Source organism: Ciconia boyciana, chromosome 2 (assembly GCF_034638445.1).
Source record: "Ciconia boyciana chromosome 2, ASM3463844v1, whole genome shotgun sequence".
Taxonomy (NCBI): Eukaryota; Metazoa; Chordata; class Aves; order Ciconiiformes; family Ciconiidae; genus Ciconia; species Ciconia boyciana.
The window spans coordinates 161,381,518-161,397,674 of NC_132935.1; the positions used below are offsets into that span (position 1 = coordinate 161,381,518).

The window sequence follows — 16,157 nt, forward strand, 5'->3', positions numbered from 1 at the left end:
GGTAAGCTGGGGGCTATATTTGAACAATATAATGGCAGGGCAGACTCAGTTGTGGTATCCAGCTGTGAATCTGACACTAATCTTTCCGTAGTCACACCTTGTTGGGCCTAATTCTGAGATTAATGTTTACATTCTGCATGGGAACATATTCCAATCACCTGTTATTACCCATATCATATTGTATATAATCCCTTTCATTAAAGAAAACCTCATTCAAGAGAGGTTTAGATTGGATATTAGGAAAAATGTCTTTATTGAAAGGGTGGTCAAACATTGGAACAGGCTGCCCAGAGAGGTGGTGGAGTCACCATCCCTGGAGGAGTTCAAAAAACGTGTAGATGTGGCACTTCAGGACATGGTGTAGTAGGCTTGGAGGTGTTGGATTGACAGTTGGACTAGATGATCCTAGAGGTCTTTTCTGACCTTGATGATTCTATGATTCTATATTTCAGGGGGTTCTTATTGCTCCAGTTTCTCATTGGAAATCCATTCCAGAACTTGCTTGCTCTTATGTATAAGAAACAACTTCTAATTCCTGGACTAAATGTATACATGCTAATTTTTTTTTTACATTTGTTCTTGTGTCAACTTTAGATTTCAGCTTAATTGATTTGGGTTGGAGCTGAGAACACTTTCAGAGTCAGGCTGATGCTTTTTGAAAGAGTTTATAAATCTGTAACTCCAGTGCGCTCTAGTTTTCTTCAAGGAGAAAGTACATGTTTCCTCCTGCCCAGTGATGAATTGACACCAAGAGCTTTTTATTTGCTTAGAGCAATTCCCCAGTTTTGGGGGTTTGTTTTAATTTGTCTTTTGTGACTTGAAATATCTGGTCTCTCATAGTAAATGAAAGAGAAGAGCATGCACTACTCAGGATCAACTTTGTTAGTAATTGCATACCCAGAGGATAAATAATGAAGCAGCTTTACTGTTAAAAGAATTAATGATGAGAGACATAATTTTTTAGGGGTAAGAAAATGGTATCCTTCACTCAACATTACCATTGAAGCTGTAATTTTTTGTGTGATTCAGTGATAAATATTTGTGTGAACTTTGGTATATACTTGTTTGGGTATTGGGATTTCCTCAGCTTCTCTTTTAGTGCTAATGAGCAGAATGCACTAGAAATATTTTTCCTGAAGTTGCCCTAATTTCATGGGACATCTGTGTTCTGGTAGGACTAAGCCTTTTGCTAAGGGATTACTGTCAGATTCTGAAGAGATGAATGGGAAAAGTTGTCCCTTCATCTCCAAACAGCTTAAAATGAAATGTCCAAGTTGCCACTCCCAGGAGTCAAGTCTTGCTGCTGAGTTGAATGATAGCAAACCTTAGGGATTGGAAGAATAGTGTAATTGTTAGTCAAAATACCAAAAAGTAAATTCTGACTATCAAGTGCCTAAGAGTGGCATCTGAATAACAAATCTGAATATTCCATTAAATCAAACACATTGAACCAAGTATTTGCATTTTATTTTGGCAGTGAGATAATATTTGTTTAATACGGATCCTGAAGTATTGATAAAAACAAAACTTCCATTATGATAAGATTGCAGGATTAGCCCCAACTTTAGTAAATTGATGGCGTGCTTCCAGCAAAAACTATCGACACTTTTTCCTCACTAGAAAATATAGCTACCGTGGGGCCAATTTTGCATGGAATGCTTGAGACCGGTTTGAGATATATATGCCACATATGCACATATGTTTATGTCTGCGTATTAGCAATTCTGTATCTTTACTTTGGCATTGCCTTTAATATAAAATTAGGCCTGTTTATGGTGATTTTTACATATGGATGGTTCTCCTATATTCTTAATTAGTTATACATTATTTAATTACTCTGGTAGTATATGCTAGTCAAAATACAGATGAGTTACAGTTCTGATTTGGAGTTCCCAGGCACCAATTGCTTGCTATTACAATCTCCTAGATATTAAATATCAGTTCAGATATTCATAATTCTGGTAATTCTGAATAACTGATAATTCTACATTCAGTTCAGATAATAGAATAATGCTGGGTAGAGCTTACTACTGTGCAATAAAAAAAAATCTTCCACATGATCACCCTCATGCCGTCAGGAGTAGTGTTGATGGGCAGGCAGAAATTTGACAGGAGAATGATGGCTTTCTCCCTCCTTTCACCGAAGCTGTTGTGGTCCCGTAACTGCTTACCAGGACACACTAGAGTGGAGCACCGAGACTCTTGGGACCCCTCACGTCATGATCGTCTCCCAGTGGAAATGGGTCTTGTGTGGACCACAGTAATGCTGGAGCATAATGAACATATTTCACTCAGCTTAGAGAGTCTCCCACATTTAGCACCCACATTTTTATGTAACCAGAATATAAAAGAAAATAAATTTATATTTAAAAAGAAGACCATAAGTTCCAGGTTATACATTTCCTGTCATCTGGGGAGTTTGCAGAGATGCTTGCAGAAACAGATGAAGAAGTTGTTTGCATCTCACCTAATACAGGACTTTAATTTTCTTGTTTCAATCTTCCTCCTGCTATTCATTCTCCTCCAGTATGTAGGTTCTGTTCCTCTCCTACAAGTGTTTGCTGATGTTAGTCTTCTGTCATACAGCAGTACCACTTTTTCACACTAGGAGCTCTGCTTTGTTGCAGGATTTTAGTAGTTCATGATATTAAGCATTGCCAGATCTAGCTGCTCTGTGAATAGGGAAGGGTGCTGGAAGAGAAGGAGACATGGCCCTTTGCTTGGCCTCAGTCTGATCATGTCACCCCATGCAAGTGTCCTGTATGAGTGATGCTAAGGGGATGCTACAGTCCTTTCAGCCATTTAACTTTCCACCAGTTCTCCTGCTAAATAAACACCTGATGATCTTTGTCTCTAAATTATGGCTCAAGCACATGCCCCCTTCTCAGGTTTGCTCTTAGTCTGTAGGTCTCTCAGGGCTGGCATCAGGGCATTTTAGGACTTTATTATTACTCTTTACGTGCTGTTTCGCAAGATTTTTACTAAGAAGCCAGCTTGCTTTCAGTCTGGTTGGCAGCTGTCTGTCACATATTCCAGCTGGGAGAGCTTTCTGCATTGATTCGTGGCCAGTTTTCTCCCCAGCAGCTGACCCTGTCGCTCACCCTTGGAAATGTGACTTCCTTGGTCTGTAGAAGTGGCTATGACCTTGACATCTGTTCTTTCCAAGCAGATCTTTTGTATCCCATCCCTTCATGATTCCTGCAGGCAATTGCACTGTATCAATACTTCCTTTTGTCTTCCACACTTTCCCAGCACTTTGTGTGAGCTTCTGACCATGTCCTCATTCACTAAAACAAGAGAGATTCCTGCTGGTTGCTTCTGTTTGTTTGACTCTGTAAGCTGAATGCTGAAGAAGGAGTAAACAGCACAAATGGGGAAGTCAATTTGACTTAAAATAACATAAATTCAAGACTGTTGTTCTCTGTGCTCTTCCTGCAGCACTGAGTAGCCAGAGAGCTGGGAAGACTGACTGCTTTCTGTTGAAAGTAATTAAGTTGGCCTTAATGGGGAGCTATCAGTTACCAGTTACAAAGGTAAGAACTATTTTTTTTTCATGGTGGTTTTCTTTTTATTTTATGGGAGACACTCAGTAGAAAATACTCTGATTGCATGGCCAGCATACCTCTGAGGATTCATGGTAACTGTACCTTGTGCCTTACACATGTTATTTTGTGCCCTACCTAGGAACATTACAACTATAACCTCTTCATCAGTAACAGAACACAATCAATTAATGATTTTTTTTGGTTTTGTCTTCTATCTCCAACACCTAGAATTTCTCCTTGAGCCATTCCTTTTCTTTAACTCGCTTTTTATCCTACATATATCTACTGAGCTTATACGCATCTCTAGTTTTAGCTTTTCATTTTTCTTTTAAGACTCTGAAGTCCAGGTACTTTGCATAATAAGACATAATCAAAATTTTAATTGAGAAAAAATTAATAATCTCAATGAAGCTACACTGAATCACACTAACTAGCATCTGTTGGGAGCTCTTTGGGTGGGGAGCACCTTTATGTTCTAGGGTCATCTCTAGACATTCATTGCTTCTAGAACTCTTCTGATAAGATTTTAGACCATCATAAGAAAAATGTTACAGTTATTTTGAGATATTTCAAAACAAAAGTTCTTCCTGACATAAAGTTATATTACCATAAATCTTCCCTTACTGTCATTTTGCCATTTTCTAACACTGTTGGAGAGATTTAAAGCTATTCTCCTGGCTTTAGAATCTCAGACTGAGTTGAAAAATGAAATGTGTTAAATCTGCACTTGCTGCGTTATAAATACATACTTCTTTTGGAATTCCGTCGTTGCTATGGTAATGCACAATCTGCAGTCTTTAACTGGATATATCCATCGCCATTCGTGTGTCAGAATGATTTGCTAATAATTATGACCCTTGCTACCTTCAGCATTATACACCTCAGCGCAATATGAAGAGCATTCCTCCTTGTACCTCTCATTTTCTGCTGAAAACAGTAGTAGTATAGTAGGACATTGTGTTTGTCTCTTCCTATGCAATTGGTCTGCTGACAGGCCTTGAAAAGACGGAGGAGCAACTTCAGTTTTGTTTGCAGAGAGCCCAGGGATGCAGGGAAGGCAGGATCTAACATTTCCATCCTCTTGGCACAGGTCCAGGATGCAGACCTCAGATATCTTTCTTGCCCTGAGGCCAACTCAGGGCAAGGCCGAGTACAGCAAGGCTTGTAGTAAAACTCTTATCTCTGAGACAGAGCAGCCATGTTCAGGCTTCCTACTGGGAATGATCCCTGACTGGTGTTAATTCCTGAACCATGCTTTGGCAATGTCTTGGAGAGTTGTAGCTGGCCTGAGCCAAAACTCTGCAGAGACTGTGTGAATAATTTGACAATATGGACAGTCACAGGACAGTGCTCAGGCCCATGCCCTGACGCTGTTTGGTTTGACGGTGTAGATGAAATTACTGTTTCTGAGCAACCTGTCCAACATGTCACCTTTTGTTCTGGGGAGATGGCATCTTGGATCTGCATCAATGCGCACTTCACACCTGCTCTTCATGCTTGCCTGTGCTCATCACGCATGGAGAAGCATAAAAACAGTCTGCAGCACCTCAGTTAGACAGAATAGCTAGCTAGGGATTAAATAATGTGTTGGCATTGTTGCAAGCAAGACTAATTTGGAAAGACTGTGCTCTTAGTACAAGAGAAATACAATTTATTTATGAAAACAAGGAGAAGTTGCCATTCACCTCTCATGCTTTTCTGATGTTTGGATCTTGCTGTGCGCATGTTGTGATATCCATAGGTCCTGCCAAGCCGTGTAGGCAAGCAAAGTCTCAGTGTGTATTCTGATCTTCTGGAAGCCATTGTGCAGATGAGGTTTCATATCATTCTGGGGTTTCTTCCTTTTTTATTCACTCCTCTGTCTCATCCATAAATGATCACCTTCTCATTGGTTCTCCACACATAATGTGATTTCTGGTGCTCTGCTATTATTAGTTAATACCATGTGAGAAAACATGTTTGAATTGTTTTATGCAGGAAATACTCTTTGTAAGTGCAATTTTGCTTTCCCTAAACAGAGCCTAGCCACTGGCCTTGGGCAGAGGTCAAGTGGAGGAACACTGCTACAGGTATGTTCCAGGACACCTTGCCACCAATACTTTGCAGCATAATAAATTTGAAGCTAAACATGTGAAAATTATTTTCTTTGAGATCTTACAGACCATCCTGGAATTGACTGCTTATGATTGCTTTTGGAAACCTCACCTCTTTTTACATCTGCACCACCAAGCAGTAGCAGGCTAATGTTTTGGGGCAGTCTCACCCCCTTTGCTCCAGAAGGAAAGCGTTGTTACTGCCTACTGTACTGTCTGAGGCCCAACACACTCTATGCCAAGTAATAAATTCTGAGTTTATCACACAGAGAAGGCTCAGAGAAAGTGCATTTGTAATTCTTCAGCTCTCTGAATTCTTCGCAGTTCACTGCGAAGAACATGGAAGTATTTTCAGATTTTTACTGCTGAAAACACTTTTTGTTCTTGTGCCCACACATATCTGGTAGAACTATGCCTCTGCCTCCTTTAAATGCTCTTTTAGCTAATGTGCTGCATTACGCATACTGTTGGAAAAGAAAATGAAAAGCAGACTCCTTTTGAAGCCTATTTGTACTTCTCTGTGTTAATTTGCAGGACTGACAAAAATCCTGCTATATGGGAAACGAGTATCTTTCCACTGGTTTTGCATATAATCTGCTATACTAAATTTTGATTGAGGTTATCTGTCTAACTTGTAGGCCTATATATGCAAATCAAAAGCACTAAGTATTGTGTCTGGCTAACAGCCAGAAAGTCTGAATTACAATCAGTAGAAAATACAAAAGAAATTTTCCTGTATCAATAAGGAGGAAATAAGATGCTTTACAGGGCTTTGTCCATTTCTTCTGTGATTCTTTAGTACTAGGAAAACTTGAGGCTGAACAGCATCATCCCAGTTAATGGAAATTTTTTTGTATATAGAAACCAATATAAAAAAAAATATTACTTATCTCAGAAGGTACTTTGATCATTGGAAGGCTCTCCTGGCTCTCAGAACCAACAGAGGTTGTGTGAACCTTGAAGAATCAGCTTCAAGGTCTTTTATCAAGCTGTCGTGGTTCAAAAATAAAATGTGTTTTTCATGTTTGTACCTAATCAGGTCTCCCAGACACTTTCTATGCAGAGGTGATACTGAGAGTATTATTCTTATTTTACTCTTACACTATAGCGATGCAAATGAGGATCTGAACTTACTTGTCACCATAGTTTACAGTATAGTGCCGGCACTAATGTGAACCATGCAACGTGGTTCAGGTCACATCATCATGCACACATCTGATTTACTATGGTTGCATCTGTTCTTGTGGTGTCAGTACTATGGAGTATGCAGGCAACTGCGGGAGGACTGTGGCTGTGGAGCCATGAAGATGGGATATAATGAGGCAAGCGTGGCATCTGGCAAAATGGGGAGCCTCCTGCCAATCCTTGCACCAGTGCCCATGCCAACCATGCTATGGCTCTCTACGTACCGAATTAATCCGTTGCATGTGCCTACTCATTTCAGATGAAGACTTCTGAAACTTTTTGATACCCTGGATCAATTGTCAAGTTGCACAAGATCTGCAACTGACACACTTTTAGGAAAGAAAACTCGAAAAACTGCCCCTGCCTTTGGCTGTTTGGAGAGAAATTAGCAGGCAGATTAAATTAGAGAAACAGCCTAGAAAGTTCCTATGAAACTGCTTCTCTCTCACTTCCTCTCCTCCACATTATGGTCCAGATGAGACCATCTCACTGACTCAGTGGGTGAATCAGTGCAGCGTCCCTGGAGTGACCAGCACACCAGCAGAAATGGTGTGAGCAAGAGGGAGAGAGCTGGAGGGCAGAATGGCTCAACCAGAGCACACAGCTTTAAAACAGCACCGTGTGCTGCTGGGCTTCAGGTGATGAGAGACAATTTATTTCAGTAACCACTCGTGTACCAGAAGGCGTCTGACAGCCTGGAGAGGAAGCACAGCCACCTGACCACACAACTTCTCTCCTTCAGCATAAACATTTGTCAGTCTTTGCTGCTGCTATGTTCCTGGGGACCTTCTGGGGACCAGAAGTTCCTCTCTCATTAACCACATTATCTCACCTTACTTCAGCCAGTTAGGCTTTCCTGGCAGGCTTGCGATTTCCCCTGCAAATTTCCCCACGGAAGACCATTTTAATTGCAGTTTTGCTGCAAACAATGTAATTTAGCTATCTACAGATATTTCCTCATGTTGACTATATGCTACTTAACTTGAAAACTGCTCCCTGCACTGTGCTGAGTGTCAGCATGTAGCAGGTGACAGTGTGAGTAGGGGCAGACAGATGCAGGGTTGTGTGTCCTCTCTGGCCTCTACAGAAAAGACTTGTGCATGGACTACCTGATACTGCCTTGTGTTAATTACATTGTACTGTTGATTAAGTTAAGGAGCCCTATGCAGCAGGGTCGAATTCAATCTATTAAATATGTTGAACGGAAACCGAACGATCGACTTTATGCATGCTCCGGAAAGCAAGCAGCAAACTGGAGAACAGAGAAAGATGGAGAACAAAAATGGAAGGGTGATAACAAGAGGTGGAATAGGAAGCAGAGCAGAAAGGGACAGGCAGAAGAGGAACTGCAGAGACCAACGTGGACAAAGGTTAGCATAAGAAGAAAATAAAGAGAACAATATCTGTGATGAAGCATAGTAGATTCTGGGATACCGGATACCAGTAACAGCCAGACAACTTCTTGGGCATCCAGATTTCAAAATACATTGATTTTCAAGGATTTGTCTTCAAATCCTGGAAACATTTTAAAAAGGTTTGAGAGTGCCAAGTAAGAATATATGTATAGTCATACATAAGAAATAATGTGGTTGATCTGAGAAATTACAATATTTATCCTGGGGTAATACAGGCGTTATTTATAGTGGGAAATTTAGTCCCCCAAAATGGGGCTTCTGCAGGTTTTAGTGGCTGCAAAATACTTATAGATTGCATGTGTGAAAAATCTACATGGAAAGCTCACAGTAAGATTAATATATGTAGTCTGAAGAGAAAGAACAATAGTTATTTTCATAGATAGTTTTTTTCTGTAATAAAATATATAAGTGCTTGGCAATATGACTAACAACAAACTAAAGCATTAGCAAAAAATGCTGGTTTTAATAAAGATTTAAAAACCACCAGCAACTCACATAATTCTCTCCATCCACCACTTTTTTTAGACACACTTTTCCACTTAAATTTAAAGTCTTAAAAAAAATCTCTACATATTGCATGTGAAATTTCAGCACAAAAGTTAGCTGGTGACATATTATTTCACTTATGGCAACTACAATTGATGTAACCAAGGCTCAAAGCAAAGTTTTATGGCTATTTTATAAATTTAGGAATGTACTCTGGGAATTTATCATGGAAAAATTGACTCAACCTGTATTTAAGGAATAACTAGGGCAAGTCCTGTGATGGGGTGTAGTCCAAAATGCACGTGCTACTTCTGCTGAGTCACAGGTATGGCTTGGTAATGGGGAGCACTTGGGTGGTATTTGGGAGAGGCAAAATGAGGCTGGTGTGTTTGAGATCCTCTTCTGTGGCCCCCCCCGAGGCTGCATGAAACCTCGAAGTAGTTAGGGTGATACTCTCAAAAGTATCTTGGTCCCCATTTGTCTGTGAAATTAGTAATTTAGATGCTTACATGCCTCTGAAAACACGGTTGTTAGTAGTCAAATTGATAGGATTTAATGTGGAAAAAATAGTTTTAACTCTCGTTAAAAGTATTTGCGATGTTGCTTGTTCATATGATGACTGCATTTGTCCCTGAAGGATAAAACCATGATGCCTTACTGTCTGAAACAATTGGCGATTCCTTTATTTTATAGCAGGGTCTTATTAACACTTGAGTTTATGGGGAGTCAAGCTCCTGAAGTCTAGCAGCTGCAGGAGGATTTTGGCTTTGTTTTGGTCTTTTTTTTTTTTTTTTTTAATGTATCTCTAATCCTCAGAGCTGCAATGAAAAGTTTAAAAATATGACTGGAAGATCAAAGGTCATATTTGGGATCTTAGAGGATCAAAGGAGAAAAATAAGAATAACCCCACATTGTGGTATTATTAAAGTTATAAATATGCTTAAGGCAATATCATGGAGGGGGGGAGGCTGATTCATGGGGGGTTTTAGGCTTAGGAGTTTGGTTGTACTGCCTTTATGTTACTTCCTGAAACTTATTTTACATTACCCACCATTATTCATATACATAATCTACAAGAAGAAAAGGAATGAATTTAGATTTAAAATACTAAATGTGGAAGATAAATGGTAATATTGTAGGAAACAATTCTGCATAAATAAGGGGATTGATTGATAAGGGGATATGGTAGATATCCATATAGATATCCATATGGTAGATATCCATATAGATATATATGGTAGAGAGATATATATATAGAGAGAGAGAGAGATACATGATAGATATATAGAGATATATCTACCATATAGATATATACCATGTAGATATATATCCATATATCTACCATATATACCATATAGATATCCATATATCTACCATATATCTACCTTATAGATATCCATAAGGGGATATGGTAGATTTTATTCCACCTCAGGTGTTTGCTAATTTAATAAAGAACAGCCAGGAGATCTGCTTACTTACAATAGCTGCTGCTAAAATCCTTCTAAAGAAATTCTACCTTTTTTTCCCCTTATTTTTTAACTTTCAGGACCAGACTAGCAATGAAAAATGTCATGACAGTTTTTTGATAGACATGTTTTTAGTAATTTTCTCACTTCTTGATTCCAGGGGTCAGCCATTCCCGTATCCCTTGGCAGCAGCACTTCGCTGGCAGAAGAGTTTATATAAATGTTGGGGGAAAGCGGGTGTTACAGACCCGCTCCTCTTTTTTGGGGGGACTCCCAGGCTGCCCCAGGCACCGTTTACTGTCTGGGAGAATTCTGCTTCCTCGGTCCATGTGCCATTAATATCCCTTTCTGATCCGGTGACAAGGTCGTTAACCCCTGTGGTCTCATTTCTGGGTCCGTTTCCTTCCATGACGTCCTGCAGGAACCTGTAGGACAGTTATATATAACATTAAAGAAGAGGGTTCATATTTTTATTTGATTCTGTATGGTTTTAGGGAAGTGGCTACAAACTTTATACCTGACCTAGCTTTGCATCTGTTAAATCCTGAGTCTTCCATAAGGGGGGAAATAAGTCTGAATTATTGTATTTCTTGAAGACAGCCATCGCAATCCTATATTTTTTCAGAAGGTAAGAAGATTTTTGTGGAAAACACTTCCCTTTCTCCCCTCAATGCTTATAAATCATTGTTTTATAGAATCCCATAAGATTTGTTAGAGGTAAGTGTGGTGTAGACTCTGTGAATACAGACACGCACAGCTTTGAACCCACTGAAAATTTGTGTTTAAATGATGTGACCAAAGGTCTGTGGCTGTAACGGGCTGGATCTAATTGTCAAATTCAGTCAGTGTAAACTGGCGCAGAGATTGTCAAGGGAAGAAGAGTCACTTCTAAAACAGAAGCTCATATTTTGATCCAGAATGTATGTTTGTTTCTGTGTATGAAAACCACTTGCTGTTTTAAGGCAAAGACATCTCCCTCTCTTTGCCGTCCACAAATCTCAGCCCTGAAAGCCCTCCTGGCAGCAGGGGTGGCATTGGCACGGTTTTGCTCTGGAGCTGCAACTCGGCACGCTCCCAAACGCCAGCAACCGGCAGAGCCAGGGGTGAAGTGGGTTCTGAAAGCTTTTCACTTTCTGATACTCTGTAACGCCAAAATCGTTTCCCCGCGGGGTGTGATCTGCCTCTTTTTGCTCGCCTGAATTTGCATTTGCCTTTGGAGGCTTTTTGGAGAGCGGGAGCGGAAAAACCTGGGTTCAAGAGTGGACTGGGGCCCTCCTGGGCTTGGGACAAGTTCCCTGGCAGCAAGGGGGAGGTTTTGCTCAGCGGCAGCGAGTCTGGCCGGGGCGCCGGCCGGTGCCCGTGCCCAGCGCCGTCCCTCGGGCCGCGGGGCCGTTGCAGCAGCCGGGACGGGCTGTGCAAAGCCGGGTTACGCAAGTGCTGCTGGCCCGGGAGCGCTGCGGGGACGGAGGGGTGGGAAGGGGCTGCCTGCGGGGGAAATAACCCCGCTTTAGGGCACGACCGGGAGAAATCCCGCGGGGAGGGAGGTGCGGAATCAGCCTGTGAGGTCGGGAGGGGAAGGAACCGCGCCGCCTTCGTGCGTTTTCGGCGAGGCGAAACCCAGCCTTTTCGCCCAGCCCCGGGCTCCAGCAGCCCGGGGGATGCGGGCGCGGCCCCAGCTCCTCTCCCCCCGCCAAGGGGCCGGCGGGGCGGCCCGGGGCGAGCGGGAGCCGGGGGAGGCGGCCGGGCTCTCGGCGGCGGCCGGGCACCTCCTCCCTCCCCGGCCGGGCTCCCTGCGGGGCTCCGCCGGGCAGCGCTCGCCCGCCGAGCTGCCCGCGGGGCGCGGAGCCGGGCCGCCGGGCTGCCGGGAGCCTCGCCCGAGCGCCTTCCGCTTTTCGGGGTTTTGTGGCGTTTGGGTGTTTTTTGGGTTGTTTTTTTTTTTTTTTCTCTCTCTCTGTCGGGGAGAGTGCACCGGGCTGGGCGAGGGGAAGGAAACTTTCTCACCCCCCCAGGATGCTCCGGATATTTTTGAAAGGGCGGAAGAGTGAGAAAGCAAGCAGCGTTTGTAAGGACATCTCATCCTCTTGAGAAGGTCTCCCCTGACACCTCGCTGCTGGGATTAAAGGCCGGAGCTGGAGAAACTCCTCCCCTTCCCTCTGCTTCTCCCATCCTCCCCCCCCCCCCTTCCTAAGGCCATTAAAAAAAAAAAAAAAAAGAAAAGAAAAGAGAAGAAAAAAGAAAATAAGAAGCCTGGAGTAACTGCGGCCGGTGGGACGGTGGGGAGAGGTGGAAGAGGAGCCTCCTTCTCCAGATCTATCGCCCAGCACCACGCCTGGGTGAAGGGATGGGAAGCACTGCCATGGACAAGAAGAAAGATGCCTCCAGCAGCAGCAGCAGGAAAAGCTCCAGCCAGAAGAAACTCATGTTGCGAGTGCACATCCCCGTAAGTGGCTCCTTGCTCTTCCTCCCCTTCGGCAGCTGCCGCGCCTTGGGCGCTGGGGCATGTTTTTCTCTGTCATGTAGCGCAGCGAAAGGCAGGGAGAGGTGTTTCCTGCCGCTGAGGTCTGGAGTTTGGGGGATGCTGGGCTGGGGGGTACAGCCCCTGCAAGAGGCAAGTCCTCCACATCTGGGGTGGGTTGGAGCATGGGGGGCTCCCCTGGTCTCTGCCCCCCGTGCAGTGCTGGGAGCGCAGGGTGCAGTGTCCGTGGCACGGAGGAGCGAGGATAACTCTGGCTGCAGCACTGCTCCCCTGCCCTGGGCTGTGGGTTTGGTTCGGTACGGCTCATCCAGTTCACACGCAGACTTGCAGTACGGGTTAGCGAAAGGTCTGTTCACCCCCAAATGCTGGTCTCGACATCCCCAGGTTTGGCTCTGGGAACTGTCCGTGCCTTGTGGCTGAATCAGAGCGTTTAACCTGACTCTTCCCTCTCTCCACTAATCCACATCTGAATTTCCCAGGGCTGGGGAACTCGGAGCTCGCTCAGATTTGGACACAAGCAATCTGTTTATTGCCGAAAGAGCAATAAACCGAAGAGAGACAGTTGTACGGCCATGGTGGAGCAGACTAATGAGCCATGCAGTCTGTTCACTGACTCTGTTTTGTTTTGTATATTCACACTATAAAGAAACATGCAAGAAACTCTAGTATATAGATACAGAATAACCTCAGACCACAAGTTTCTCTCTATTCTCAGTGAGTACTAAAAGTCTGGCTGGCTCTGTCTTCAGAGTTTACATGCCTTTCAAAACTTTGATTATTGTTTTTCTTTACTGTTAGGATGTTCTTGTTATCTATGTAACTATTTAGTTTTTTATTCTCAGCCACGATGTGCTTTTGGTTTCAGTGCTTCTGGCAAGAAATGGCAGAGTCCCCGTATCTTTTTCTGTGCAATCTGTTTGTTTGGGGTTTTATTGTAGTTTTTTGTTTTGTTTTTTTTTTAATCTTATTATATAAAAGTGGAAAACAGTCCTACACATGTCTCTGCCAGGCTACCAGGGAGCAAAAAGATATTTCTGGTTCTAAGTTTTTCCTTTGTTTTAGGGAAGAATAAGAAGTCAAAGCAAATTTATTAGGTGTCTTGAGTGTGTGGAATAAAATGGAGGAGAAATACAGGGCTCTTCTGCAGACTTCATTTTTCTCTAGAGAGGAATGCAAGCCCAGGAGCCTAAGCCAAACTTCTGGAGCTCTGAGTGCATTCAGTACGAGGAGAAAAGGGTCTGTTTCTGCTAACATGGGTGTTGCCTACGCATTTGTGACTGGAGTTTTTAGGCAATAATCTTTGCCCCATTACCAGTAGTACTTCACAACAGGGATGTAAAATACCAAGAAAATAAAGTGTACCACACCAAAGCGCCAGTCACCCTGTGCACCTTATTCCTTTCCACCCTGCCTGCTGCATTGTCTCTGCCATCTCTTTCCATAGCCCCCCGCCCCGACTCAGTCTAGCCAGGAACTTCTGTGCAGCTGGATCTCCACCTCTGCTCCAAGAAGCTGCATTTTCTGCCTGCTGAAGAGCCATAGGTAGTTTGGGAGATGCTGCGGTTGCTGCAGGATTTTAGAGGATCCATCTGGTGCTCTTGAAATACCTTCTGACCACCAGATAGCTCTGACCACACCAGTACTTACAGCAATTTTCCCCATTTTATGGTTGTGAAGCTAAGGTGGAAAAAGCGCCTAAGTAACTTGTTCGCACTTAGGCATTATTGATGGAGGAGGGCTAATGCTTTTTTCTAATTGCCTCTCTAAGTCCATGGACAGCCTTTCTTCATGAGTGTTGCCTTAGTTCTGTCTTGGATGGAACATCAGTAGTAGTGGGCCATAATTTTTCATGTTCGTTAATCTCTTGGCTTCTTTGATATGCAGTTTGTCACCTAGGTAGTGGTAGTTACTCAGATGCAAGCCTGCAAATGCCTGATACTGCACAGAAGTCGACATGAGTTTTATTGTTCACCCAGTTGGAAGCAATTCAAGATTTGGTAATGAGATAACACCTTTCATCCCTCCTCTCCATCCCCAAAATATGATCCTGCTGTTCCATTCTGCATCATTCTAGCATTCCTGAAATGGACTCTTGGGCCCAGGATCTTTCAGGTTATACTCACATTTTTGGTGGTCTTCTGTTATCTGGCAGAGTTTAAATATGACTGTGCTGTAAGAAAGAACATTTTTCTCATTCTCCTCATTTGACAGTGGAATCTGCATTTGAAAAGATCCATTTAGACTGTTTTTTTTTCTCTTTCATAACGTTTTCTTGGCTGTTGTTTTGAAGCATCATTCCTATTATTTCAGTGGCGCCTGTCAGTGTAGCTGTAGTTGTCAAGGGAGCTTTCACCAGACAGTAATTTTTATTTTGTTCATCCTCTTCTTTGTTTTGCTGTGAGATCATGTTTATTGCTGAGACATGTAATTCTTGCTCATTGAGATCTTCAAATTAGGAACAAGAGAAGGACTAACAAGGTCTGAGTAGGAGGGGAGAGAGGAGTCAATTCTGAAAGAGAAAGCAGTGGGACAGAAAGGTACTGTTGTGATGCAGGCTATCCTAAAACATATTTATTAGTCATGTAGAAATGCTGACGGAAAAAATAATGACAAATATTATGCAAAAAAAAAGGCGAATAATGTGAAATACGCTACAATTAGGTTAGAGGATTGTGGAACAATAGGCATGTCTGAAAAGAAAGTTGTATGCTTTTCTTCCCTCTCCCACATATTTTTATTTTTTGGGTTTGCCTGTGACAGTGGGAAAAAATGGATCAATTTAAGAAAGCTGGTTTTGTGTTTTGCAACACTCCAGGGCATTTCTCAGGTACATCGTTCTCAAGCGAGAACAAGTCATGATCCAAAAAGTCTGGAAACACTCTATTTTCACCTTCTTTCTGTGCTCAGTCTCCTTCGGCACAAGTGGGTGGTGCCCAACCCTTGCTTCTGGGAATAGTGGTAGACCACTAAATTCCTGCCAGCTGGGTTTCCTAGCTGCTCTCAACCTGTCGTTCAGTAGCCAAGAGTAAAGTGGGGGCCACTGTATTCTGTTAGCATGGCAAGGAAGTATTTGCTAAATTGCTGGACTGATAGAACAACTTTTTGTTTTGTTGGTTTGTTGTTTTCTTTGCAAATATACAACTGACTAACAAACTAGTCATTTAGATGGACCATAATATAATTGCAGGAGCCTTCGTAAAGTAGAGGTCATATCAGCCTCCATCTTTCCCAGCAACAGTTTCTGAAGTCTTGAAATTAGAGATGCCTAAATGGAAATTTCTGGTCCAAATATCTTTGAAAGCTGCTACAGATTCAAATAGAAACCTTTGCTCTCTAGATGCATCACATCTGTAATATGAAGACATTAGCATTATAAAATTCCTTTTGAAGCCATTAGAAGTTAATGCTTGCACATTGCTTTGAACATTTTAAAACCTCTGTTCTAAGATGGGACGCAATTGTCTGCTGAGTAGGAGCTCACAGCAGTGAGA

At 42.6% G+C, this 16,157-nt stretch overlaps 1 protein-coding gene across 1 annotated transcript in view; it reads left to right on the top strand.

Annotated features, from left to right (window-relative positions):
- Positions 1-12,462: 12,462 nt before the first annotated feature.
- Positions 12,463-16,157, top strand: part of PRKAG2 (protein kinase AMP-activated non-catalytic subunit gamma 2) — a 230,124-nt gene continuing 226,429 nt past the window's right edge. Inside the window, exon 1 of the mRNA XM_072854749.1 lies at positions 12,463-12,630. Coding sequence (XP_072710850.1) covers positions 12,532-12,630 — 99 coding nt within the window. The 5' untranslated portion in view covers positions 12,463-12,531. The remainder of the gene's footprint in view (positions 12,631-16,157) is intronic.